Source organism: Lepus europaeus, chromosome 11 (genome assembly GCF_033115175.1).
Source record: "Lepus europaeus isolate LE1 chromosome 11, mLepTim1.pri, whole genome shotgun sequence".
In the NCBI taxonomy this organism is placed as follows: Eukaryota; Metazoa; Chordata; class Mammalia; order Lagomorpha; family Leporidae; genus Lepus; species Lepus europaeus.
In genome coordinates, this window is record NC_084837.1 from 54,957,896 (window position 1) to 54,982,611 (window position 24,716).

The 24,716-nt window shown below is 44.2% G+C and overlaps 2 protein-coding genes and 1 pseudogene across 7 annotated transcripts in view; 1 reads left to right on the plus strand and 2 right to left on the minus strand.

Moving 5' to 3' along the window:
* Window positions 1-7,609, plus strand: part of SLC12A6 (solute carrier family 12 member 6) — a 122,462-nt gene extending 114,853 nt beyond the window's left edge. For all 5 annotated transcript variants that reach the window (XM_062205560.1, XM_062205561.1, XM_062205563.1 and 2 more), the window contains 5 exons: window positions 2,353-2,484; window positions 2,973-3,080; window positions 3,284-3,468; window positions 3,827-3,960; window positions 4,690-7,609. In XM_062205560.1, coding sequence (XP_062061544.1) covers window positions 2,353-2,484; window positions 2,973-3,080; window positions 3,284-3,468; window positions 3,827-3,960; window positions 4,690-4,781 — 651 coding nt within the window. In that variant the 3' untranslated portion in view covers window positions 4,782-7,609. The remainder of the gene's footprint in view (window positions 1-2,352; window positions 2,485-2,972; window positions 3,081-3,283; window positions 3,469-3,826; window positions 3,961-4,689) is intronic.
* Window positions 7,304-14,075, minus strand: EMC4 (ER membrane protein complex subunit 4). 2 transcript variants are annotated; one of them, XM_062205565.1, is made up of 5 exons: window positions 13,881-14,075; window positions 13,438-13,552; window positions 8,478-8,631; window positions 8,046-8,206; window positions 7,304-7,830 (listed from the first exon to the last, which is right to left on the minus strand). In XM_062205565.1, the coding sequence occupies exons 1-5, from the start codon at window positions 13,964-13,966 to the stop codon at window positions 7,795-7,797; spliced, it is 552 nt and encodes a 183-aa protein (XP_062061549.1). In that variant the 5' UTR covers window positions 13,967-14,075; the 3' UTR covers window positions 7,304-7,794. The 2 variants fall into 2 exon arrangements, with proteins under 2 accessions (XP_062061549.1, XP_062061550.1); XM_062205566.1 differs by lacking the exon at window positions 13,881-14,075 and having other exon boundaries at window positions 7,305-7,830; window positions 13,430-13,521.
* A 6,415-nt stretch (window positions 14,076-20,490) lies between these two features.
* LOC133770545 (small ribosomal subunit protein uS15-like) lies at window positions 20,491-24,623 on the minus strand (annotated as a pseudogene).
* Window positions 24,624-24,716: the final 93 nt, after the last annotated feature.

Sequence of the window (24,716 nt, forward strand, 5' to 3'; positions counted from 1 at the left end):
TAAAATGTCACCTGGTATACCCACATCCCATATCAGAGTGCCTGAGTCTCAGCTCTGCTCCAGATTCCAGCTTCCAGCTAATGCTTCCTGGGAAGTGTCAGGTGATGACTTAAGTAACTTGGATCCCTGCTTCCCACATGGGAGACCCCAGTGGAATCCCAGACTCCTGATTTCAGTGTGGCCCAGCTCTGCCTGTTGTGGTTATTTGGAGAATGAACCAGCAGATGGGAGATGTCTTTGTGCCTTGCAAATAAATAAAAATCTCTCAAATACTAGAAACCTAAGGTATATGCGTGTATATATGAGTATCTCACACACACATACATGCTCATCCTTTGCTAAGACTAATTAAACTGAAATTTAAAATAGTAAATAATATAGTCTGCATGATGTCATTGGTCTCTTAATGCATCATGAGTCAAGGAATAAACAAACTGGGTGTCTCCCACTTTACTCACCACATGTGCTGGGGTTTTTCCCACACATTAAACAAGCTGGGGTTTTGCGGTCAACACCAGCAGGGTGTCCTCTACTTCAGTGCAACTCTGACACTGTCTTCCTGGGGGCAGCATCATATCCCACAGATTGAGGATAAGTCCCACAAGGCTACCCGCTATTTGGAATGCAAATTGCAAGGTCCAGGTGGTTTTACCTGTGGGTTTTGTTTTTTTGTTTGTTTGTTTGTTTGTTTTTGACAGAGTGGACAGTGAGAGAGACAGAGAAAGGTCTTCCTTTACCATTGGTTCACCCTCCAATGGCCGCTGCAGCCGGTGCACTGCGCTGATCTGAAGCCAGGAGCCAGGTGCTTCTCCTGGTCTCCCATGCGGGTGCAGGGCCCAAGCACTTGGGCCATCCTCCACTGCACTCCCTGGCCACAGCAGAGAGCTGGTCTGGAAGAGGGGCAACTGGAACAGAATCCGGCGCCCCAACCGGGACTAGAACCCGGTGTGCTGGCACCACAGGTGGAGGATTAGCCTATTGAGCTGTGGCGCCGGCCTACCTGTGCTTCTTACTGACCTACTTAAAAACTGGGGTGCCACAACTCCCTCCTTAGGTTCAGTTAAGTTGCCAGAGTGACTCACAGAGCTTAGGTAAACACCTATTCATTATAAAGGATTTTTAAAGATTTATTTCTTTATTTATTTGAAATGCAGAAAGGGAAAGACAGTCATCTGCAATCTGTTGGTTCACTCCCCAGTGGCCCTGACAGTTGGTACTGGGCCAGGCCAAAGCCAGGAGCCAGGAAATACATCAGAGTCTCACACGTGGATAGCACTGGGGCCATCTTTTTTTCTTCCCAGGCATATTAACAGGGAGCTAGATCAGAAGAGGAGCAACATCACAGGTGGTGGCTTAACAGACCTGTCAAGGTTATTTTAAAGGATACAAATGAAAACATGCAGGGCTGGCATAGTGGATTAAGCTGCCTCCTGCAATGCTGGCTGGCATCCAAATGGGCACTGGTTCATGTCCTGGCTGCTCCATTTCTGATCTAGCTTCCTGCTAATGCACCTGTGAAAGCAGCAGAAGCTGGCCCAAGTGCTTAGGCCTCTATATCCATGTGGGAGACCCAGTTGAAGCTCCTGGCTTTGACTAGGCCCAGCCCCAGCTATTGTGGCCATCAGGAGAGAGAACCAGTGAATGGAAGATATCTCTTTCCTGTCTCTTTTCTCTAACAAAAGAACAAAAGGAGGAGGGAAGGAAGGAAGGAGAAAGGGAAGGGAAGATGCACAGAGGGCCACAGGAGGGAAGGGGCTCTCCCTGGGAGCTGTGCCCTGCAGGAATCTCGATGTTTGGCTGTCTGACACAACTCCTTTCAGGCTTTGGTGAGGCTTCATTACACAGGCACAGTTGAATAATCACTGGCTGCTGGTGATCCGTTTAACCTTCAGCCCCTTTCATGTTCCTAGGGGTTGGAGAATGAGGCTTAAAGTCCCAGCCCATGGATCCTGCCTTGGTCATTCTGGTGACCAACCCCCATCCTGAAACTGCCTAGGGGCAGCCAACTACCAGTCATTAGCATTAAAAAATACTCCTACCACTTTGAAGATTCCTAGGATTTTAGGAATATATGCGAGGAAACAGGGACAAAGACCAACTGTGTATTTCACATCACACCAGCCTTCTTTTCCTTTGCCAGTTTTTTCTTAAGAGATTAAAGAATTCCTTAAAACTATTTAATGTTACTCTGTCTTTTGCCCTAGTGCAATAATTCAGTAAGCAGGAAACTAGGAACAAATATCCTCATACTATACAGAAGATTGTTCTAGGTTAAAATGCCTTGTGTTTTGGAAACCAACTCCTTTTGGCTTCTTGGACCTAATTTTCCATGTATGTATTGTGCCCTGTCAGGTGTGGCGAAAATGCAGCATCCGGATCTTCACAGTAGCCCAGCTAGAAGACAACAGTATCCAGATGAAGAAGGACCTGGCCACCTTCCTGTATCATCTGCGCATTGAAGCAGAGGTGGAAGTGGTAGAGATGGTGAGGAAGCAAAGACCACCCTTCCCCCACCCCCCACCCTCCACCCTGTCTTCCTAGAACCTCTTCTGGTTTGGGAAATTATTCAGCTGTAAATGTGGATTAATGTCCTAGTTCCAACAAAACCCTAGTTGGTTGACCTAGATAAGTAATATATGTATGTGATGTATGTTTGGTGTTGCTTTTCGATTTTGCTTTTTTATTTATTTCATAGCCTTTAAATTCCTGATTATAGTTTTAATAGTTTTTAATTCATGTTTATGATTACATGACTTTGTTTTTTATAACCTGTTAGTAATTTTAAAAAGCACTTGAGTACATGTTTTGTTTTTTGTAGTGGTTAGACTATAGAAAAGACCTTCAGGGCCTCTAGATTGTATCTACAACCTAAAATAACATGTAGCTCAAAAACTGGACAAAATAAGGGTGAAACTTAGGTTGATATGATACTTTTCTGGTTTTCTGCCCACCTGGTGTGCTATTTGTGGCAGCACGACAGTGACATCTCAGCTTATACTTATGAGCGCACCCTGATGATGGAGCAGAGGTCCCAGATGCTGCGGCACATGAGGCTGTCCAAAACAGAGCGCGACAGAGAGGTGAGACCCTGCTTCCATCTAAGCCCAGCCCTATGAAGTCTGTTAGTATAACAGTTGATACTGTATTTGTTTTCATAGGGTAACAATCTTTTTCCATCTTAGTTTATCGGTTATTCCACTATAACCCCACTACTGTTTCAAAATAATTAAAGATGAAGCATGAGGCAAAATTAGGTAGAATAACTATGTTGGACTTTCCTTAGGCCCAATTGGTAAAAGACCGGAACTCAATGCTGCGACTAACCAGCATTGGCTCAGATGAAGATGAAGAGACAGAAACCTATCAGGAGAAGGTGCACATGACTTGGACAAAAGACAAGTACATGGCATCCCGGGGGCAAAAAGCCAAGTCGATGGAAGGATTCCAGGATCTGCTTAACATGCGTCCGTGAGTTTTCCCACGTAATAGAATTCTCATCAGTGACAAAGGTGACTTTGCCTAGACACAAAGGATAGTCTGTTCATTTCACTCCAAATCCAGCTATCTCTATTGTTTGCATGTGCAGATTAACTCCCAATTAACACTGTACACAAGTAAACCATCCTTCTTTCTCTCCATGTAGCTCATATCTGTAGTGTGTCCCTGGTATAATACAAACAAACATTAAATGAGAAAACCCAGGATATTACTATCATATGGGAATACTTTTATATTATTGATATCAAGAAGAAAAGCTCTGGATCCTGAGAATGACTATACCTAGTTTTCTCTTTGCCTTAACTACTACTATTTCTCCCTGACCCAGGGACCAGTCAAATGTGAGGCGGATGCATACAGCAGTGAAGCTCAATGAGGTTATAGTTAACAAGTCCCATGAAGCCAAGCTGGTTCTGTTGAATATGCCAGGGCCACCCCGAAACCCTGAAGGTGATGAAAACTGTATCCTTTTGAAGAGTGGAGTTGCCAGTAGGGAAAGTCTTAGCCTTTTCTTAAGTGAGACAGTTCCTCTTTGAGGAAGGAAGCCTTCAAAGTCTCAGGCAGGGTTTCATGCAAAATTATAAGACTGATTAATCTTTTTGTGAGTTTCCCAATTTTTTTTGTTTTTGTTTTGGACAGAGTGGACAGTGAGAGAGAGAGAGAGACAGAGAGAAAGGTCTTCCTTTTGCTGTTGGTTCACCCTCCAATGGCTGCCACAGCTGGCGCACGGCGCTGATCCGAAGCCAGGAGCCAGGTGTTTCTCCTGGTCTCCCATGGGGTGCAGGGCCCAAGCACTTGGGCCATCCTCCACGGCCTTCCCGGGCCATAGCAGAGAGCTGGCCTGGAAGGGGGGCAACCGGGACAGAAGCCGGCGCCCCGACTGGGACTAAAACCCGGGGTGCCGGCGCCACAGGCAGAGGATTAGCCTATTGAGCCGCGGCGCCGGCCTGAGTTTCCCAATTTTTAAGGTTTAGAAAATGCCTAACAAATGAGAGTCTTGTAGTATATATGCAATGGGATTACTTCAAAGGGTAAAACTAAACCCAGAATTTAGACTTTCCAATTCTGAGTATATTAATTAAGACATGCGTACTTATTAGATAGTTCTGTGATAACTATCAGATGATGATGATGATGCCAGATTGTAAAGTGTTGTCTTCCACCTGTTTGTCTCCTTGACAAGTTCTGAAGACATGGAATTCTTAGAAGTGCTCACGGAGGGACTGGAGCGAGTCCTCCTTGTCCGCGGTGGTGGCAGTGAAGTGATCACCATTTACTCGTAATCAACTCCAGGATGACTGCTTGGCCTCACCTTTCCTAAAATGCTTCTGTCCTCCATGGAAGTGACAGCTCTTTACTACCACTCCATCTAACTAGAGGCCTGTGTTCCGTACACAATACACTGAACTCTTGATGAGCTGAGCCTCAAGTATTTCTGCAAAAACAGTACAATAGATCTGCTGTTTGCTCCCAATTGATCTGCTGTCCTAAAAAAAGAAGCAAATATTCCTTCAACATCAGAACAATGGTCAAATCCCAAAAGCCATGTCGTCAATAGAAAGCAAGTTAGAATAGAATTAACAAGCTAAGCCAATAAACGAATTGGTAAAAGAGATGGTAGAAAGTCAGCTGAAGACAAAAAGCAAGAACATAGCCAACAGTGAAGATAGGTCTCAGAAACCATAGCTTGATGATGACATCACAGAGTTAACAGCCACAGAGACTGAAGAATTCACAACCAAGTATGAGGATCCATTATATTTGTAGAGATAACCATGGCAAGCCAAGATGGAAACTTTTTTTAGCTATTTCTTTCTGTACCCACTGCTCTTCAGGACTCAGTAATTTTATGTTAGGGTAGTAAAATACATGGCTGAGACATGGCTGTAGCCTCTACTTTCTCAAAAACAACATTTCCCCCAAAATGCCAGGCTTATGTATCCAGTGTGTCAGTGTATGTTTCAGCTGTTTATATTAACTCAGAACTCATGCTGTAACTTGTTACCATGGAATTGCTGGTTAAGAGTATAAATTATTTCAGATTCTTTTTCAAGTGGCTGAACTAAGGGAGTTTCAAGACAGTCATTAAGATTTACTGAAATAGTCTGGTTTTCTATGCAACATGGGCAAAACATACATGCTGTTCCCTAAGAAATATGGGGCACAATGCATACCTTTCTTTCTCTTTATGCCTTCTTCATAAGCACAGGTCAAAAAATAAGGTACAGTAGGAAGAATGGCTAAAATCCTCCCCCAAAACCTCAGACCATCTTTAAAGGATGAATTCAGCAATGGAACTGAAAATTCTAGAGCCATATGCTTTCCATAGTGCCAAAGTTATTACTGAGCTGCTGCTCTCCTTACCTACTTCACTAAGATGGCATACAGATTGGCACTGGCTTGATTTAAGAGTTTTTTCACTAAGAAACCTTGGCCTCATCTCCAAAGCCATAGTTAAGACTTGAGGCACTCACCTAAACACCCAGAGGAGGAGCATTTTCCCCTTTTCAATTTTATTCCTAATTCTGACTGCAGAAACTTGTCTCTGACCTAAGAGGTTACCCAAGCAAACAGTCTTCAGTAGTTTGTTTTCAGAAATCTCTAAATGTGCCAACAAAACACTTGTGCAAGCTCAGCTTTTTATTAGCTTCTCTATCGATCACAAAAACCCTGGCTTATTTCAAGTCTGAAATCTTCCTTTACAGGACAAGTATTTAGAGAAACTCTCGTGTATTCAGATTTTGCTTTACTAATGATAAAAAGTGCCAATCTTTGATTACTCAACAGGATTTGAAGCAAGCTGAACTGTAGGTGTCAAAATTATTCATTTGACTCATAAGAACAAAGAAAATCCTTCCTTAGAGCTTAAGAAACTTGAGTTACGTATTTGTTCCCATTGCTCAGCTTTCAACCTCCAGACCCACTCAGGGTAGCAGAGCAGACAGGATCCTGTCTTTTTTTTTCTGTTGGTTTTAGCAGAAGGTAGAAACATTGTTTACCATATTCATTGCAACACTCCACTGCTTAGTTGTGTATAGTAATAGCGGGACAGGTCTTCTAGGACCCAAGATCTTAAAGATCAGTACTGTCAAGATTAGCCTGCCCAGGAATCCCCCAACATTTACACACACCCCTAGCCAAAGTGACACATTTTTTTTTTCTCCATTTAGGACAAGTATGAGCATAAAATAAGGCTAGCTTTAGAACTGATTACTAGTGGTTGGAACTCTGTAAGAGTACTTTAAAGGGATAAGGAAATTAGTGGCTATTAAGATAGCCACTACTTCAACCCCTAAAACACAAAATCACTGTTACATGGAAAAATGGTTATTAGGCCAGATTTATCCTCATCTCTGTCTAAAGCATTTCATGTCTATGTGTTGCTTATGTTGTCTGCAAAGTGTCTGGTCTCTTAATCACTGCAAATAAAGCAATACTGAAAACTTGATGAGAGAATGCACCTTAGGGGAAGGGGCTTTGTGTTTCAAGAGGGAAGAGAAAAGACAGACCCAGCTTTTACATCTTACCTGTGACTTTAGTAGGGCAGGGTATAATACATTCTCCTTCTGCTGGCCCTCTGCCTTCCACAGTTATTGTAAAAGCTGAAGATGGAACTGCAGCACTTACTCAACAGGAGCCAGGTTCCTCTTGGCAGGCAAAAGGTCTGTGCTCCTTATCCTCCATCGCCTCAGATTCCTGTGGCCCCAAGGATCCCACCAATCCTCATTCCCCCTAAACATGTTAAAAATCCCTTATTGTGGGTATTAAAATAACAGTTACATACTGTAAGCATATTTATGTGCTTTTTGTCTGGTTTATTTTTCTTTTCATCATGTATAATCTGAATCAAGCATTAGTTTATTCCACAAGTGTCTTCGACAGAATTTTTATGTCCTAGCTTGTGTTAAATAGAAGTGAGATATTAAGGAAAATAGATTTAAAAGCAAACTTTTGCAACTTTTTTAAGCATTGTTCTCAACCATTTAATTTATTGAAATGCTGCTATGGTTATTGACTTAGCAGCAACTGTTCTTTTGTTTACATAGAGTTCTGGTCATGTTTGTTTTGCTCTGTACTGGAAACATAAATAAAGTTTTCTACATTATTTTCAGTCAGGGGTTGTGGTACAATTTCTTTACGACAGCAGTAATATGCACATTGTCCTTCTGGAACCTGTCTCTCCAGGGGAAAACAGCTGTTGGTTCTTCCAACATCAATGATCACTGTAAGGGTGTGCTTAAGAGCCAATGGAGACTGAAGAAAGATGTACATGAGAAGCAGATACATAGGCCAGGTTCACAGAAGTAATCCTCCACCACTGAACTCCATTCTCTGAAAGGAGAAAAAGCGCACAAGTGAATGGTAAATTGCTGAAAGCTTCCTGAATCGATTATTTAATATTTTACTCACAAACTAATAACTTTGAAATTTCCAATGACTCTTACTTCTTAAGAAATACACTCTGACTATTATCCCATACCATCAAATGGATCTGTGATTCTTGTTACATTAGAACTGCCCAGTATTCAGCCTTTCTTGTTCCTTACCTCAGGGGGCTCAATGAAGGCTAACCAATCTGATGCATGTGTAGGCAGTAATCCCATAGACTGGCACTTGTAAACAGCCAATGCCAAACCCATCAGGTTCCCAATAAGATAGACCAAACCCTGAAGAAATTTCTGGCTTGAACTTTCTAGCATCTTGAAAGCTGTTGGGATAACAGAAACTGTCAATCAACATAACTTTTTTTCCAGTATGAATCAAGCCAATCACATTTTTTAAGATAATATACACAGGCCTATAGTATGATAGTAAATAAGACCACTAAAGGTCAATAGGACACCATGTTAAGCACTGTTCTCCCCTCCATGCCACTACCATCAGCACCACCCCCTGTACATTCTCTAGCCAGGGACTGTGTCCAGGAATTTACCTGTAATTCTTAAAACTTAGGGAAGGATCATTATCTCAATACTTACTGGCTGAAATAGCCATAAGTGCCTGAATGGGTCGCCAGGCCATCATACACACCATCATTGTGGGGAAGATGGAGATCGTATTGCCTGCCATGTACATGATGAAGAGGTTCATAGGAATCTGTTTCAGGGGACCCAAGGCAATGTCCCAGCAACGCTGAAATAAAACACACGATTTTAACCTCTATCTGATCACTGTCCTCAGTCTCAGATTCACTGTATCACTAATGTTCAGATGAATGGGCCAGCACTGTGGTGCTATAGGTTAATCTTCCACCGGCGATGCCTGCATCCCGCAAGGATGCCAGATCTAGTCCTGGTTGCTCTTCTGATCCAGCTATCTGCTATGGCCTGGAAAAGCAGTAGAAATTGGTCCAAGCACTTGGGCCTCTGCACCCACATGGAAGACCCAGAGAAAGCTCCCGGGCTTCGGATCGGCCCAGCTCCAGCCATTGTGGCCATTTATGGAATTAACCATCTCTTTTTTTTTTTTTTTTTTTTTGACAGGCAGAGTGGATAGTGAGAGAGAGAGAGAGAAAGGTCTTCCTTTTTGCCATTGGTTCACCCTCCAATGGCCACTGCATCGCGCTGATCCGAAGCCAGGAACCAGATGCTTCTCCTGGTCTCCCATACGCATGCAGGGCCCAAGGACTTGGGCCATCCTCCACTGCCTTCCCTGGCCATAGCAGAGAGCTGGCCTGGAAGAGGGGCAACCGGGATAGAATCCGGCGCCCCAACCGGGACTAGAACCTAGTGTGCCAGCGCTGCAAGGCGGAGGATTAGCCTGTTAAGCCACGGCGCTGGCCTGGAATTAACCATCAGATAGAAGACCTTTCTCTGTCTCTCCCTCTCACTTTAACACTACCTCTCAAATATTTTTTAAAAAATCAAATGAACAGAATTCCCAATTCCTGCTTCTGATACAGTTGACCCCTCAATTCTACCACCTTTTTTCTTGATGTTGCCACTGGAAGCTCTCTCTTCTAAAGTTAACGCATTCTCACCACATTGGGCTTTGCCCTATAGGTTTTCCAGATGTCATTTTTTCTTCTTCTGAGTTTGGCTAAAGAAAATGTTTTCCTGTTTAGATACTTCTGCATTTATCATTGTCCCATCTAAATTTGAAAAAACTCCACAGACTGGAAAATTAGCACACCTCAATAATAGAACATGAACACAAATCAAGACATAGAAGATCTGAATAACAAATGTAACCCAACTGATAGGAAAAAACATTGCACCCAACAACTGCAGAATTCATTCTTTTCAAACACACAGGATGACTACAAAAACTGATCACTTGTTAAGTCATAGAGAAAAATGTCAGTTTACACAAAGCATGTTCTTTGACTACAATGTAATTAAGCTACAAATCAATAATAATAAAAACCAGAAAACCCCTAGTTTGAAAACTAAAATGTAATTTATGAATTAAAGTTGCAATAAGCATTAAGATTGTTAACTGTTAACAAAAATACCAAATATTAAACTTGTGATACAGAGCTTTAAGAAATATATAATCTTAAATTTATAATAAAGTATGCATTCATTTCCAGAAGCTAGAAAAGAACAAACCCAAGAATTCTGAAAAGAAACAAAGTAGAACAAAAATTCATGAAATAAAATCATAGGTTGAACATACTATGAACTTTGTCAGTCGATACAATTGAAATTTAAGAAATGGATACATTTCCAGGAAAAAAACTGACCAAAGTGGCATAAAAAAAGAATAACTTACAGTCCAATAACTGTTACAGAAATGAATCTATAATTAAACCCAAACGGCTTTCCTTGGCAAATTCAAAACATTTAAGAAAAAAATAAAATTTTTTTAACTTATTTGAAAGAGTTACAGAGAAAGAGATCTTCCATCTGCTGGTTCACTCCCCAAATGGCTGCAACAGCCAGGGCAGGGTCAGACCAAAGTCAGGAGCCAGGAGCTTCTTCTGCGTCTCCCACATGGGTACCAGGGCCCAGTGACTTTGGCCATCCTCTGCTGCTTTCCCAGAAGCGTTAGCAGGGAGCTGGATAAAAAGTGGAGCAGCCAGAACTCCAGCTAGCACCCATATGGGATGCTGGTACTGGAGACAGCAGTGTAACCCAATATGCCATAAGGCTGGGCCCCAAAGCTCTTCTTACATAAATTCGTCTAGAGAATAAAAAAAAAAAAAAAAAAAATTCTACCACTCATTATATGAAGCCTCATAAATGCAAAAACTTGACAAAGACATAAGAAAAATTTATAGGTCAATTATCACTCATTAAATGCAAAAACCCAAAACAAGGGGTGGGCATTAGGGTGCAGTAGAGGTTAACTGCTGCTTGGAAACTAGCATCCCACATGGGAGTACTGGCTCAAGTCCCATTGCTCTGATCCAGCTTTCTCTGTTAATGCATTAGCAGACAATGGCCCATTTACTTGGGTCCCTACCACCCACATGAGAGACCTGGAGCGCCTGGCTTTGGCCTGGTCCAGCTCCAGGTGTTGCAGGCATATGAGGAATTAACTACCAGTTCCAAAAATGATCTCTCTCTCTCTCACTCTGCCTTTCAAATAAATATTAACAATAAAAGTGGGGGCTGGCACTGTGGCAAAGTGGGTTGAGACACTACCTGCAGTGCCAGCATCCCACAGGGCACTGGTTCAAGTCCTGGCTGCTCCACTTCCAATCTAGCTCCCTGCTAATTTGCCTGGAAAAACAGCGAAGATGGCCCAAGTCCTTGGGCCCCTGCACCCACATGGGAGTCCTGGAAGAAACTCTATGCTCCTGGCTTTGGATTGGCTCAGCTCCAGTTATTGCAGCCATCTGGGAAGCAAACCAATGGATGGAAGATTCTAACTCTGCATTTCAAATAAAAATATCTTTTTTAAAAAAAAATAAAGGTAACTTTTATATGATTTAAACAAAAATTCTTGGGCCAATATCGTGGTACAGAGAATAAAGCCACCACCTGTGTTGCCAGCATCCTATATGAGCACAGGTTCTTGTCCCAGCTGCTCCACTTTCTATCCAGCTCCCTGCTAATGGCCTGGGAAAAGCAGTGGAAGATGGCACAACTGTTGGGCCCCAGCCACCCATGGGGAAGACCCAAATGAAGCTCCTGGCTTCAGCATGGCCTAGCCCTTGCTGTTGGAGCCATTTGGGAACTGAACCAGCAGATGGAAGATCTCTCTGTCTCTCTCTCTGTAGCTCTGACTTTCAAACATAAGTAAATCTTAAAAATATAAGGCTGGCGCTGTGGCGCAGTAGGTTAATCCTCCGCCTGCAGTGCCGGCATCCCATATGGACTCCAGTTCTGGTCCTGGCTGCTCCTCTTCCAATCCAGCTCTCCACTGTGGCTTGGGAAGGCAGTAGAAGATGGCCCAAACCCTTGGGCCTCTGCACCTAAGTGGGAGACCGAGAAGACAGAAGAAGCTCCTGGCTCCGGCTGTTGCGGCCATCTGGAGAGTGAACCAGCAGATGGAAGACCTTTCTGTCTGTCTCTCCCTCTCACTGTCTGTAACTCTACCTCTCAAATAAATAAATAAAAATCTTTTAAAAAAATTTTATAATGGTACTCATTTTCATTTTGTGAAAATCATCTGTATACCATGAAACAAAGGCCATATGATACTGAACAATATTATGGCTGAAAGAGAAACCTAAAAGGGAAAGGAAGGGTCAAGCACTGTACTAGGCACTTGGGATACATCAAAGTCCTACTGTTATGGAGCTTAACAAAATAGTAAGGCATATAGGCAACAACATAAGTAAATTATATATTCACATCATATACGACTGATAATGGAGAAACACAGCATAGGAAAACAAAATGCTTAGTGCCATAAGGGTAGGATTCACCAAGTTGGTAACACTTGGGAGAACTAAAGGAGATCAAGTCAGGATGGTAGCTGGGGAAGAGCATTCCATGAAGAGCAAAGAAGGCCTGGAAAAGACAGGAGCTTGTCTGGCATTCTAAAGGAGAGCAAGGAGGCCATTGTGACTACAATGGAATCAACAATGAGAAAAAAGGTAGGACATGAGGTCAAATAGGTTCTAAGGGGCTTGGGTCAATACAGACTTACGCAGAACATTACAAAAATTGACTTTGGTGCTGAATGAATGGGGAGCTTTAGGGGAGTTTTTGAGTAGGAATGATCTGACTTGTTTTAAAAAGGATCATAAACTGCTGTGGTGGTGTAAGACGGAAGAAGCAAGATCAGTCCAAAATCTGCAGATAAGGGCACAAGGAATCTTTGTAGAAAGACATGTTCTCTTTCAAGGTGGTGATGGTTTCATGGGGGTACAGCACTGCCAACGCTCATCAGATTGCACAGTGGTTCTCAACTGAGGGCAATTTGCCTCCCAAGAGAGGGAAATGTTGGAAACATCGTTTTGGTTGTCATAACTAGGGAAGGGCACTATTAGCATCTAGTGGGTAGTAGCCAGGGGTGCTGCTCAACACCCTACAGTGCAATACCCCACCACACACAAGTATTCAGCCAACAGTACCGAGGCTGAGAAACCATGCTTTAATTGTGTATATATTATTAACTGTACATAAGCTCTATCTCAAGAATATATATAGTGTATTGCAGACATCTGGGTGAGGGATGGTAGCTTAGATCAGGATGACAGATGAAGGCAGGAAGAAGCAGTAGGACCAAAGATTAGTTTGGAGATGAAGCCAACAACGTTCTGGCAGATTGGACTGCACTGTGTAAGGGAAGGGGAGTGCAAAAGACGGGGAGCTGGAAACTGCTGGTACTAACAGATCGTTTGCAACCTACCTTCTTAGAACTCATGCTCCGAACGTCCCTTATTTTTACCAATTATTAAGCACTTTTGGAGCTGCTAAGTAGCCTTCTGTAATAAACTCATGCAGGTTAGCTCACAAACATCCAGGATAAGAGTGATGCTACCCAGAAGAGGATGATGGATCAACTGGCCCAAGGACTACAGTAACATTTATACCTCTGTACCTTCTCCACCAGGATCCGGTCTGTCTCCTGCACACTGGTATCAGGCACTTGCTTGTCCAAGTATCCGACTGGGTACAGTGAGTCTCCCTGACCACTACTCCGGTCACTTCGGCCCCTAAAAAACCCAAGCCAAAAAATTAAACCTGAACCTCCTCCGCTTATATCCGCATTTCCTGTTCTACGAACCACACGAATAGAGACCCTCAGATGCATCGATACAAACTCGACCAAGCCTTCTGGTGAGTTCGTCAGCCCCGTGCTTATTAACAAGACAGAAAAAAAGCATCCTTTGGTCACATCACCTCCAATAGCAGAGAAGCTGCAACCTCCCCGGGTTGTGCGCCACTCAACCTGTTCAGAGACTTGCGCCTCAGGGCCCAGGGCCCATCACTCGTACTGTTCTGGGATAAAAGACTGGTGTCGTGCTTCCCCAGATAGCTCACCGGCTGCCTCCTCCAGGCCCGCTCAGCTCAATGGCCCACTTGAAGCGCCGGCCTCGGTTCGCGACCAGGCTCCCTTGGGCTGTCATAGCAACGACTGCTTACTAAAGCCGGGAAACTTCTCACCCCGAACCGCACGCCTGCCGCAGGCCCACTAGCGCCCCTAACTCGAGTCCCGTTCTGCAAGAACACTTCCGGCGCCGGGGTATGATGTCACTTCCGCTGCGGGACTAGCGGCCGCGCCGGACTAAGCGCGTCTGGGGATTAGGAAGTGGGGCAAGTTTTAAAAGCTTCCGAAGCGACTCCCGGGAGCTTGCACCTTTCTGAACAGGCTTGCTCTGCGTTCCCTGACCTGAGGTGCGCTTTACAGGGCAGAAGCAAAGTCCCTAAGTGACTCTGTCTCAGGAAGCGAAGCCAAGAAAAAAATTCTTCGCCGTCTCGCTCCCGGGAAGAAGCGATTGGAATCCTCGGTTTAAATCCCTGCTGCACCGCCCACTGCCCTCGAGCGCATGATTTAGTAGCCCGAGTGCTGCGCATCCCGAGGAGCTTTGTTTTGTTGCGCCGACTTCTCACAGTAGCCCTGGAGCTGGGTAGTTTGATCCCCGTTCTGCGCGAAGCCAGGGCGGCGGGGTGGGTTTGGGAGCCGCGGACTGGAGTCAGAGGGCCTCCTCTCGCTCCGCTTTTACTGTGAGACCCTGGGCAGCTTAAACACGTTGTGTTTTAACTTCACACGTAAAAGATGGATGAGCTGCCTATTTTTACGGCTTATTGTGAGCTTACGTGGTACCCACCCCATGCATGATGTGTTGAATTTGAAAATTTAGGTCGTTATTCTTGGCGATTGGATTTTGTATTAACTGTTATACCGTTTCACAATTTAACCCACTATTGGATATTTAAATTGATTCCCGCCCGCTCTTATAACTAATGTGAACATCCTGTTTGTCATATTTTGTCTACTATATTCTGCAAAATAGCACTTTCTACATTGCATTGTGTCTGCTTTAAAAGTTCATAGGAAGATTGAATTACAGGATAATGAGAATTTTCTGTGAACTTCCTGAAGCTCCCGTACTCCTCTATATCCTGGCCTAAATCCCCGAGGGCAGAAGATTAAAGTATTGTTAGAAATAATAGATCCTTTATAGAAATGGGATTCAAATTGAAACTAAACTTATGAAGATTTAGGTTTTCGCACAAACTGTGTTTTTTCAAGGAAAGGGAAATAAGTATATGATTTTTCTATCAACTTAGGAAACCGGGATTCTTTTATTTATTTATTTATTTATTGACAGGCAGAGTGGATAGTGAGAGAGAGAAAGGTCTTCCTTTTTCTGTTGGTTCACCCCCCAAGTGGCCGCTACGGCAGGCGCGCTGTGCTGATCCGAAGCCAGGAGCCAGGTGCTTCTCCTGGTCTCCCATGCTGGTGCAGCGCCCAAGGACTTGGGTCATCCTCCACTGCACTCCCGGGCCACAGCAGAGAGCTGGCCTGGAAGAGGGGCAACTGGAACAGAATCCGGCGCCCCAACCGGGACTAGAACTCCGTGTGCCGGCGCCGCAGCCGGGAGGATTAGCCTAGTGAGCTGCGGCGCCGGCCAGGATTCTAATTCTAATTCCAAATAATCTTGGAACATCTTGACCTTAATTTCTTCATCTCTAGAAGAGACTGATTGTAGATGATTTCTAAGAGTGAGTTAGTTCTAAAATGTATTATACGTTTGAAAAAAACATTTTACATATTGTTATTCCATTCATATACAAGTACACTCGGGAAAATATGGCACAAAAGATACATGAAAGAGTAATGAGACACTGAATCATCTTTTTAAATTGTGCTTTCCCGTGTTCTCTGCATTCTGCAGGTTCTATTTTTTGTAGTTAGAAAAATGTAAACATTATTAATTGTGATTCTAATCTTAGAAGTATAGTGGTTTCTGTTCTGAATATACATGAGAATCAACTCAAGAGCATTCTAAAATGCTGATGCCTGGGTAACTCCAGAGATCCTGATTCATTTGCTAAGGGTGGGGTCTGGGCAACAGTATTTTTTATGGTTCCTCTTTTGATTCTCCTGTGGAGCAAGAATTGAGGACTGCTAACTTAAAGCAGCTTGTTGCAAAATAGCAAGATTATCTCCATCTCTTTGTCTCTGTCTTTCAAAATAAAGAAAAAATAAAATCTTTAAAGAGTAAAATAAGCAAACACGATAACAAAGTTTGAACTTACACAAAGAATTTTAGCAACCACTAGCTTTTGAGAGCCTCCTTGTATGCCTCCCTCTGGACTAAACCTTGATAATGATGGACATACTTAACTTTCCTTACTTGTGCCTTTGAGCACATATGATTTTAAAGAAAGTGAACCATGATTAAGTTTTCTTGTTTAACATTTTTAAAGTTTTATTTTATTTATTTTTTTGACAGGCAGAGTGGATAGTGAAAGAGAGAGACAGAAAGGTCTTCCTTTTTGCCGTTGGTTCACCCTCCAATGGCCGCTGTGGCTGGCACATCGCGCTGATCCTAAGCTAGGAGCCAGGTGCTTCTCCTGGTCTCCCATGCGCGTGCAGGGCCCAAGGACTTGGGCCATCCTCCACTGCCTTCCCAAGCCATAGCAGAGAGCTGGCCTGGAAGAGGGGCAACCAGGATAGAATCCGGCGCCCCAACCGGGACTCGAACCCGGTGTGCTGGCACCGCAAGGCGGAGGATTAGCCTGTTGAGCCACGGCGCCGGCCCTAAAGTTTTATTTAAATAATTATTTTTTATTTGAAAGGCACAGCGACAGAGAGAGAGAAATCTTCCATTCTTTGGTTCATTTCCCAAATACTGCAACAGCCAGGGCTGAGCCAGGCGGAAGCCAGGAGTCAGGAAATCCATCTGAGTCTCCCAAGTGAGTGGTAGGGACCCAGGTACCTGGGTCATCATCTGCTGCCTCCCAGGGTGTGCATTAGCAGAAAGCTGGATGGGAAGTGGAGGCACTGGGACTCAATCTGAGGCATTCCACTGTGGGATGCAGTCATCCCAAACAGCAGCTGAATCCCCCACCACAACTCCTGCCCCTGTTTGACTTTCATAATTTGTGCCACCTGTAACTTTTGTGTTTGTTTGTTTGTTTGTTTGTTTGTTTTTTGGCCAGGCAGTTAGACAGTGAGAGAGAGAGAGACACAGAGAGAGTTATAGACAGTGAGACAGAGAGAAAGATCTTCCTTCCATTGGTTCACCCCCCAAATGGCTGTCACAGCCAGCGTGCTGTGCCGATCTGAAGCCAGGAGCCAGGTGCTTCCTCCTGGTCTCCCATGCGAGTACAGAGTCCAAGTACTTGGGCCATCCTCCACTACCTTCCCGGGCCACAGCAGAGAGCTAGACTGGAATAGGAGCAACTGGGACAGAATCCAGCGCCCCAACCGGGACTAGAACCCGGGATGCCGGCGCCGCAGGTAGCCTGTGAGAATTAGCCTAGTGAGCTGCAACGCCAGCCTGTGTATGTGTTTTTTAATCTCACTCTTCACCTCTTTCTGGGAATCAAAGAAGCTAGTTCATGTTGTTTCTGAGCAGTTGCTTTTGGATTGAAACTAGAGTAGGAAAAATTTCTCCTCAAACAATTTTTGAGGAGTAGTTTTACAGATACTATCTTGTTTTTGCTCTATACCACTTGATAATGTCTCTATAATAATTCTATTTGGCTGTCCTTTCTGGTCCAGTAATTTGTCCAGTGTACTCTGAAAGCTCCTAAGATTGCAGCTTCAATAAAATGGGCTTCCATTGCAAACCAGTTATTTGTGTTATTTTAATTCAGTTATCATTATTGCCTTATGAAAAAGGTCACTCTATGCTATTTCATTCATGACACAATTTGTTCTGTGTGTTAGTAGTAAGATCCTAAGTGGAAACCATTTTGTCTTTACACTTTTTTCAAATCTCTTTAGTGAAAAATAATTTGGGGCTGCGGGTACAATCCTTCCTTGGTAGACACTGTGGGGTTACCACGTCATTTCTACACACATTATAATTTTTTTTCAATTTCTAGTTCATAAATTTTTGCAGTGTCATGAGATGTCAGTAATGATACAAACTGGTAGTATGGTACTGGAAGAAGGTGTCGCTTTTAGCAATACCACTGTTTCTTAGCAAGTACCTTCCCTTCATTTCAGGATGGGTTTTGTGCAATTCACATTTTAACAAGTTCTCATTATATCACACTTCCCTCTAAGCACTTGCTTAGGAAGCTGGGAGGGTTGCCATTCCCACAGATCCCATTAAAGGATAAGAATCTGAATCACAGCATGAGTCATAATGATACACCACTGACAGCCTAACAAGTCTCTCCAATCATGGTTTCTCTGGGTTCACTCTGGTTATCTTGAAAGTATGTTAAACTATCTCTGCATCAAGTATCCAAAGAACTGATCCAGATCCTTTGGGGGTTTTTTCCCCTATGTGCCAGTCTTTAAAAGCCTCAATCAGTTCAGATATAAACTATTGTTTTATATCCCTCGAAGCTTTTGAATAATTGGATGGACTCAGTCTGCACTTCCTCTTCTCAACCCCTGGCCTCATCTGTGGCTTTTGCAAGTAATTTGGGATAGATGAGGTCGTGAGAGTGGGGCTTTTTTATAGAAAGCTTTTATTTAATAAATATAAATTTCATAAGTACAACTTTTGGATTATAGCAGTTCTTCCCCCCATACCTGCCCTCCCACCCCCAAACCATCCCATCTCCTACTCCCTCTCCCATCCCATTCTTCATTAAGATTCATTTTCAATGATCTTTAGATACAGAAGATCAACTCTATTCTAAGTAAAGATTTCAACAGTTTACATCCACACAGACACACAAAGTATAAAGTACTGTTTTACCGTTAATTTTCATAGTACAACACATTAACGACAGATGTTCTACACACAGTAGCACAGTGATTCCCGTTGTTGATTTAACAATTGACACTCTTATTTATGACGTCAGTGGTCACCTGAGGCTCTTGTCATGAGCTGCCAAGGCTATGGAAGCCTCTTGAGTCCACAGACTCCGTCAGTATTTAGACAGGGCCATAATCGAGGGTGGGGCTTTCACAATAGCATTCGTGCCCCTGAAGAAGAAAACACCAAAGAGGTCTCTTCCATCTTCAACCCCACCATATAAGGATGTAGTGACACAGGAGCCATGTATAAGCCAGGAAGACAGCCCAAAGCAGGAAACCAAACCAGCCTTGAACTTGCCAGCCTTTGGAAGTGTGAGAAAATAAAAATTATGTTGTTTAAGCCATTGAATATTATGTTATGGCAGTCCAACCAGACTAATAAGAGGATGAAGTGGGATTCAAAAGAGTTGAAGGAGGACAATATGTACCTATTTTAGTACTTGAAAGACAGACTCGTCATTTAAAACACACATTAAATGGAGATTTGTTTCATTTGCTCCTTTCGTAAATAAGAATTTATACTATCCAGTGATGTGCTTTTTTACTTTATCTTGGGTATCTTCCATGTCTGTCAGGAAGATCTACCTCATTTTTTTTCAAAATTGCAGAGAATACATGGATGTGAGATAATTTAGTTAATCAGACCTCAGCTGATGTGGGCATTTAGGTTGTTCCCATTTTTCACTAGTACCAAAAATGTTGCTATAGACATCCTTGGGTACTTGCCAACAGTTCTTTGTAGAAGAACTATACAATTAGGATTGTTTACTAGATAGTTTATACAGTTAAATGCTGATAGGTTCAAATAGTCCTTCTAAAATGTCCTAATTTACATTTCCAAGAGTTTGGGAAATAAGTTATTTCTAGAGTATTGTAAGTTGTTTTAATAGTGTCCCCTCCAGGGGCTGGTGCTGTGGCGTAGCAGGTAAAGCCACCACCTACAGTGCCAGCATCCCATATGCGTGCTAGTTTGAGTCCCAGCTGCTCCACTTCTGATCCAGCTCTCCATTACAGCCTGAGAAAAGCAGCAGAAGATAGCCCAAGTGCTTGGGTCCCTGTCATCCACATGGGAGACCCAGAACCTGGCTCCTTCTTCAGCCTGGCCCAGACCTGGCTGTTGCAGTCATTTGGGGAGTGAACTAGTAGATGGAAGATATCTCTCTGTGTATCTCTGTCCCTCACTCTCTGACACTCTTTCAAATAAATAAATAAATCTGTAAAATATATGTATATACACATATATGAGTATATGTATATGTGTATATATATATGTGTGTATTTGTTTAACCCAGCACTTAACAAACTTCTGTGATCAAGGAAACCATTTTTTAAAAATTGTTTTAGAGGCCAGCACTGTGGGGTAGTGGGTAAAGCTGCCACCTGCAGTGCCAGCATCCCATATGGACACCAGTTCAAATTCCAGCTGCTCCACTTTCGATCCAGCTCTCTGCTATGGCCTGGGAAAGCAGTAAAAGATGGACCAAGTGCTTGGGCCCCTGCACTCACGTGGGAGACCCGGAAGAAGCTCCTGGCTTCTGGCTTCGAATTGGCACAGCTCTGGCCATTGCAGCCATTTGAGGAGTGAATCAGAGGATGGAAGACCTCTCTCTCTCTCTGCCTCTCCTTCTCTCTGTGTAACTCTGACTTTCAAATAAATAAATAAATCATTTTAAAAAGTTGTGTTGTTTTCTTTATCTTTTAATTAAGCAATGATTTTATTGCTTGAGTACCTAGACAAACTTTTGCCACCAGGTTGGAGGCTGTGGATGATTCATATTTCCAGTACGGCCAGAGGACCCACTTGGTCTTGTAGTAGGGAGCCAGTTGGTGAGTTTGGCTTTCTATCAGAATCAGCATCTTTACCCTTTCTGTTTCTCAAGGTGCTTTTGAACAGTAACTGCTTTTTAAACTAAATGAGAGAGATCTCAGGAAGATCAGGAGCAAGACCTCTGGACTTCAGGAGTCCCGAGATGGTCCTGCCTGCACAGAACGCACTTGGGCAATGCCACATGAGTCTCTCAGGATCACTCCAACTTGTAAGGGAGTCAGGCGTTCTGTGGCCAGTTTGTAAATCTCCTTCACGTCACTGGAAGCCAAATCCAGCCAGGTGGGGATGCAGTGGCAATAGGGCAGAGCCCACTGGGACAGGCCCTTGCTAAGAGCAAGCAGTGGCCCATGGTGGCAGCAGACAGGGAGCAAACAGAGCTGTTTTCTTCTTCTGTGGATCTATCAACATCTTGCAGAACTGGTATCTGAAGAACACAGCTAATTTTAGGAGGAAACTCAAGCCACCTCCATTTTGTTACAAGAGTGGTCCTGCCTTTGGGTCCAGCCCAAGAAGTGGACTCCATGATTTTTCTAGTGTTCCTGTCTCTAGGCTAGGGAAATGCTTTGCTCTGTCCTGTCCCCTTCCCAAGGACATTCTCCTGATTCTGATGATGGTTATCCTACTAAGGGCTGGCCCACTTCGTTTCCTTCCCACCTGCCTGCTCTCCCTGAACTCTTCTCCACTGTTCCTCTTTGTTACCAAGCCCCATGTGTTGAATACCTCACCCCACCCCCAGCAACTGCACAATCAAACTTGTTGTTCACATGATCATATCTTCCAGATACCCTGTTTAATTACTAGGCCATCAGCACCAGTTACTCGTCCCTCCATCACTACCTCCCCCCAACACACAGACAGTATTACCACTCCTACCCCCAAAGAGTAGATCTATTCCTAGCACTTTGCTTTTCCAAGACAGCAGTCAACCATACCATGTTCTCTATCCTGGAAAAATCACTGGACAGGTGAAGTTAGGGGTGGGACTGTTTTTCCGAGAGAAGTTTAATCACTGTTCTAGGTGTTTTATGATGGTTTCTCCATTTCCCAGCAACCCCTGCAAGAATATTATTATTACTATTATTATTATTATTATTGTAGTTGTTGTGCACTTAAGGTCAAAATGTTGTCGAAAGGGTCCAAAGGCAAGAGTTAAGCTTTCAATAGCCACAAGCCTTGCTCCAAAGCTAGCATTCTTCCCACTCTAACATGTTTCCCTCTATCACCTTCCACTTGCTGACAGTATCCTAATTGCAGGAAAGGAACTTGAGAGTAGAGAGAGATGGTCTCTTGGGATTCAGATTTGAAAGTCGCCAAGTATCAAATATTGTCATGGTCATAAATGTTTTTGGTTCACCTGCTTCCCAGTTATAGAGGTTAACTAAGAACTTCAATATATATATATATATATATATATATATATATATATATTTATTTTAAAAGTTAGGGGCTGGCGCTGTGGTGCAGTAGGTTAATCCTCCACTTGTGGCACCAGAATCCCAGATGGGCACCAGTTCGAGTCCCGGCTGCTCCTGTTCCAATCTAGCTCTCTGCTATGGCCTGGGAAAGCAGTAGATGATGGCCCGAGTGCTTGGGCCCCTGCACCCATGTGGGAGACCCAGAAGAAGCTCCTGGCTCCTGGCTTCGGATCGGCACAGCTCCTGCCTTTGTAACCATCTGGGGAGTAAACCATCAGACAGAAGACCTCTCTCTCTGCCTCTCCTCTCTCTGTGTAACTCTTTCAAATAAATCATTAAAAAAAAAAAAAAGTTAATGTATTGGGGCTGGTGCTGTGGTGCAGTAGGTTAATCCTCCGCTTGCGGCGCTGGCATCCCATATGGGTGCCAGGTTCTAGTCCCAGCTGCTCCTCTTCCAATCCAGCTCTCTGCTATGGCCTGGGAAAGCGGTAGAAGATGGCCCAAGTGCTTGGGCCCTTGCACCCACATGGGAGACCAGGAAGAAGCACCTAGCTCCTGGCTTCGGATCGGCACAGTTCCAGCCATTGCTGCCATTTGGGGAGTGAACCAACAGAAGGAAGACCTTTCTCTCTGTCTCTCCTTCTCACTGTCTGTAACTACATCTCAAATAAATAAATAAATAATTTTAATAAAAAAGTTAATGTATTTATTTGAGAGAGAAAGAGGGAGAGACAGAGATTTCCATCTGCTGCTTCACTCCCCAGATGGCCACAATGGTCAGAACCAGGCCAGGCCAAAGCCAGGGGCATGGAACTCCACCCAGGTCTGCCACTTGGTCAGGGGTTCAAGCACTTGGACCATCTTCACGACCTGGGGCCCATACGAGATGCTGACAGTACAAGTGGCAGCTTTATCCACTATACCAAAATGCCAGCTCCTTGAAACAATCTATCTTTTTTTTTTTTTTTGACAGGCAGAGTGGACAGTGAGAGAGAGAGACAGAGAGAAAGGTCTTCCTTTGCCGTTGGTTCACCCTCTAATGGCCGCCGCGGTAGCGCGCTTCGGCGGGCGCACTGCGCTGTTCCGATGGCAGGAGCCAGGTGCTTCTCCTGGTCTCCCATGGGGTGCAGAGCCCAAGCACTTGGGCCATCCTCCACTGCACTCCCTGGCCACAGCAGAGAGCTGGCTTGGAAGAGGGGCAACTGGGACAGGATCAGTGCCCCGACCGGGACTAGAACCCGGTGTGCCGGCGCCGCAAGGCGGAGGATTAGCCTGTTGAGCCACGGCGCCGGCTTTGAAACAATCTTAATGATAGGATCCCCTACCATTCAACAACTTCCATTCACTCCCACCCTCACTCCCTAAAAACCCAAACAAGACTGCTGCTTCTGCCACCAAGCAGAGTTTGAAACAATTGTGTCTTTTAAGCCAGGAGCGAGCTGTGCTCATTTTCACGGCAGCTGCTCTGTCTGAAAGATTTCCTACTGCCGTTGCTTTCTTAGCATGCAGAGGAAGGTGGGGATTGGCTTTCTCTTCTTTTAAAGATTTGGTCTGTTTACTGGAAAGGCAGAGTAACTGAGAGAGAGGGCGAGACAGAGAGAAAGACATCTTTCTGGTTCACTCCCCAGATGACTGCAACAGCTACAGCTGGGCTAGGTTTGGCCCACTGAGCCACAAGACCTGCCCCCTAACTTCTCATTTTGATAGCTAAAGTCAAAGGCCCAGAATTTTCTAAAGGAGCTGAGGCTGGGCAGTGGATGTTACTTAGGGAATGGATGAGCTGTTGGTTTTCTTTAGGTGTCTTCAACATCCTTTATCAGGCCCAGCATCAAAGTCAATGAGAACAGCACAATGCAGTATATGCTATGATGCTTAGAACCTCTCGACAGAATTATGCCACTTTGATATCTAAGGTTCTTGCACCAAGCCACACCCCCTCCACCCCCGGTAACTTGCATTCTGGTGGCAGATCCATCCTTCTAAAGTACTGACTTAATTCTTTTTTTGTTTAAATTTATTTGCTGACTTAATTCTGTTGCTCCCCTGCTCCAAGTCATCTTGTCTCCTTGCTTCGCCCAAACACCCTCTCTTGATAATTGTAGGTGGTCACAGGTGTCAGTCTTCATTCCTGCCACTCTCCAAAGCTCGCTTCACTCCACTCACATTGGGATAGGTGGTGGTCTGGAACTTACTTTGCATTTCCCCCTCTCCATATGGAACCCTTGCCTGTAAAAGTCCTGTCCATCGCGGCAGGTGCCCCCTCAAACTTTCTTCTGCAGTCCTGCCCCTGCTGGCTGCCAAGAAGTGTGCGTACGACTCTGTATGAGGGTTCGCTTCCTCATGTGGGTGCTTAGGGGTCTGGTTGCCATACACGCCGCCCCCGAATTGTTCTGCAAGCTTTAGAGAGAGGGGTGTGAGGCAGGAAGACTGCTGCTGCCCGTGAAGGCTGGGGAATCACCCCCCACACACATGAGAACCCTGGCACGGGAGGCAACCAGAGGCCTCGTTTTAGCCGAGGGCAAGCAGATTCCCTGGGCTCCGTTACTTGCGTTACCACATCTTCCCTCTCCCTTGAGGGCTAGGTCCATGTCGTACACTCTTTCACCCTCTTCTGGTGACTGCCAACCACAACGCCTTTTGCATAGTGGGCCATCTAGAAATTCCTGTTTACGCTGATGAAG

Bases quoted from the DNA above. Each gene is read 5' to 3' on its own strand.
- EMC4 (XM_062205565.1), bottom strand. From the start codon at position 13,966: ATGACAGCCCAAGGGAGCCTGGTCGCGAACCGAGGCCGGCGCTTCAAG. The intron at 8,207-8,477 runs GTAAGTATTGAG...TTATCCCAACAG, and splicing joins ACTTATGGCTATTTCAGCCA to CTTTCAAGATGCTAGAAAGT. The intron at 7,831-8,045 runs GTAAGGAACAAG...TTCTCCTTTCAG, and splicing joins CCTTCATTGAGCCCCCTGAG to AGAATGGAGTTCAGTGGTGG.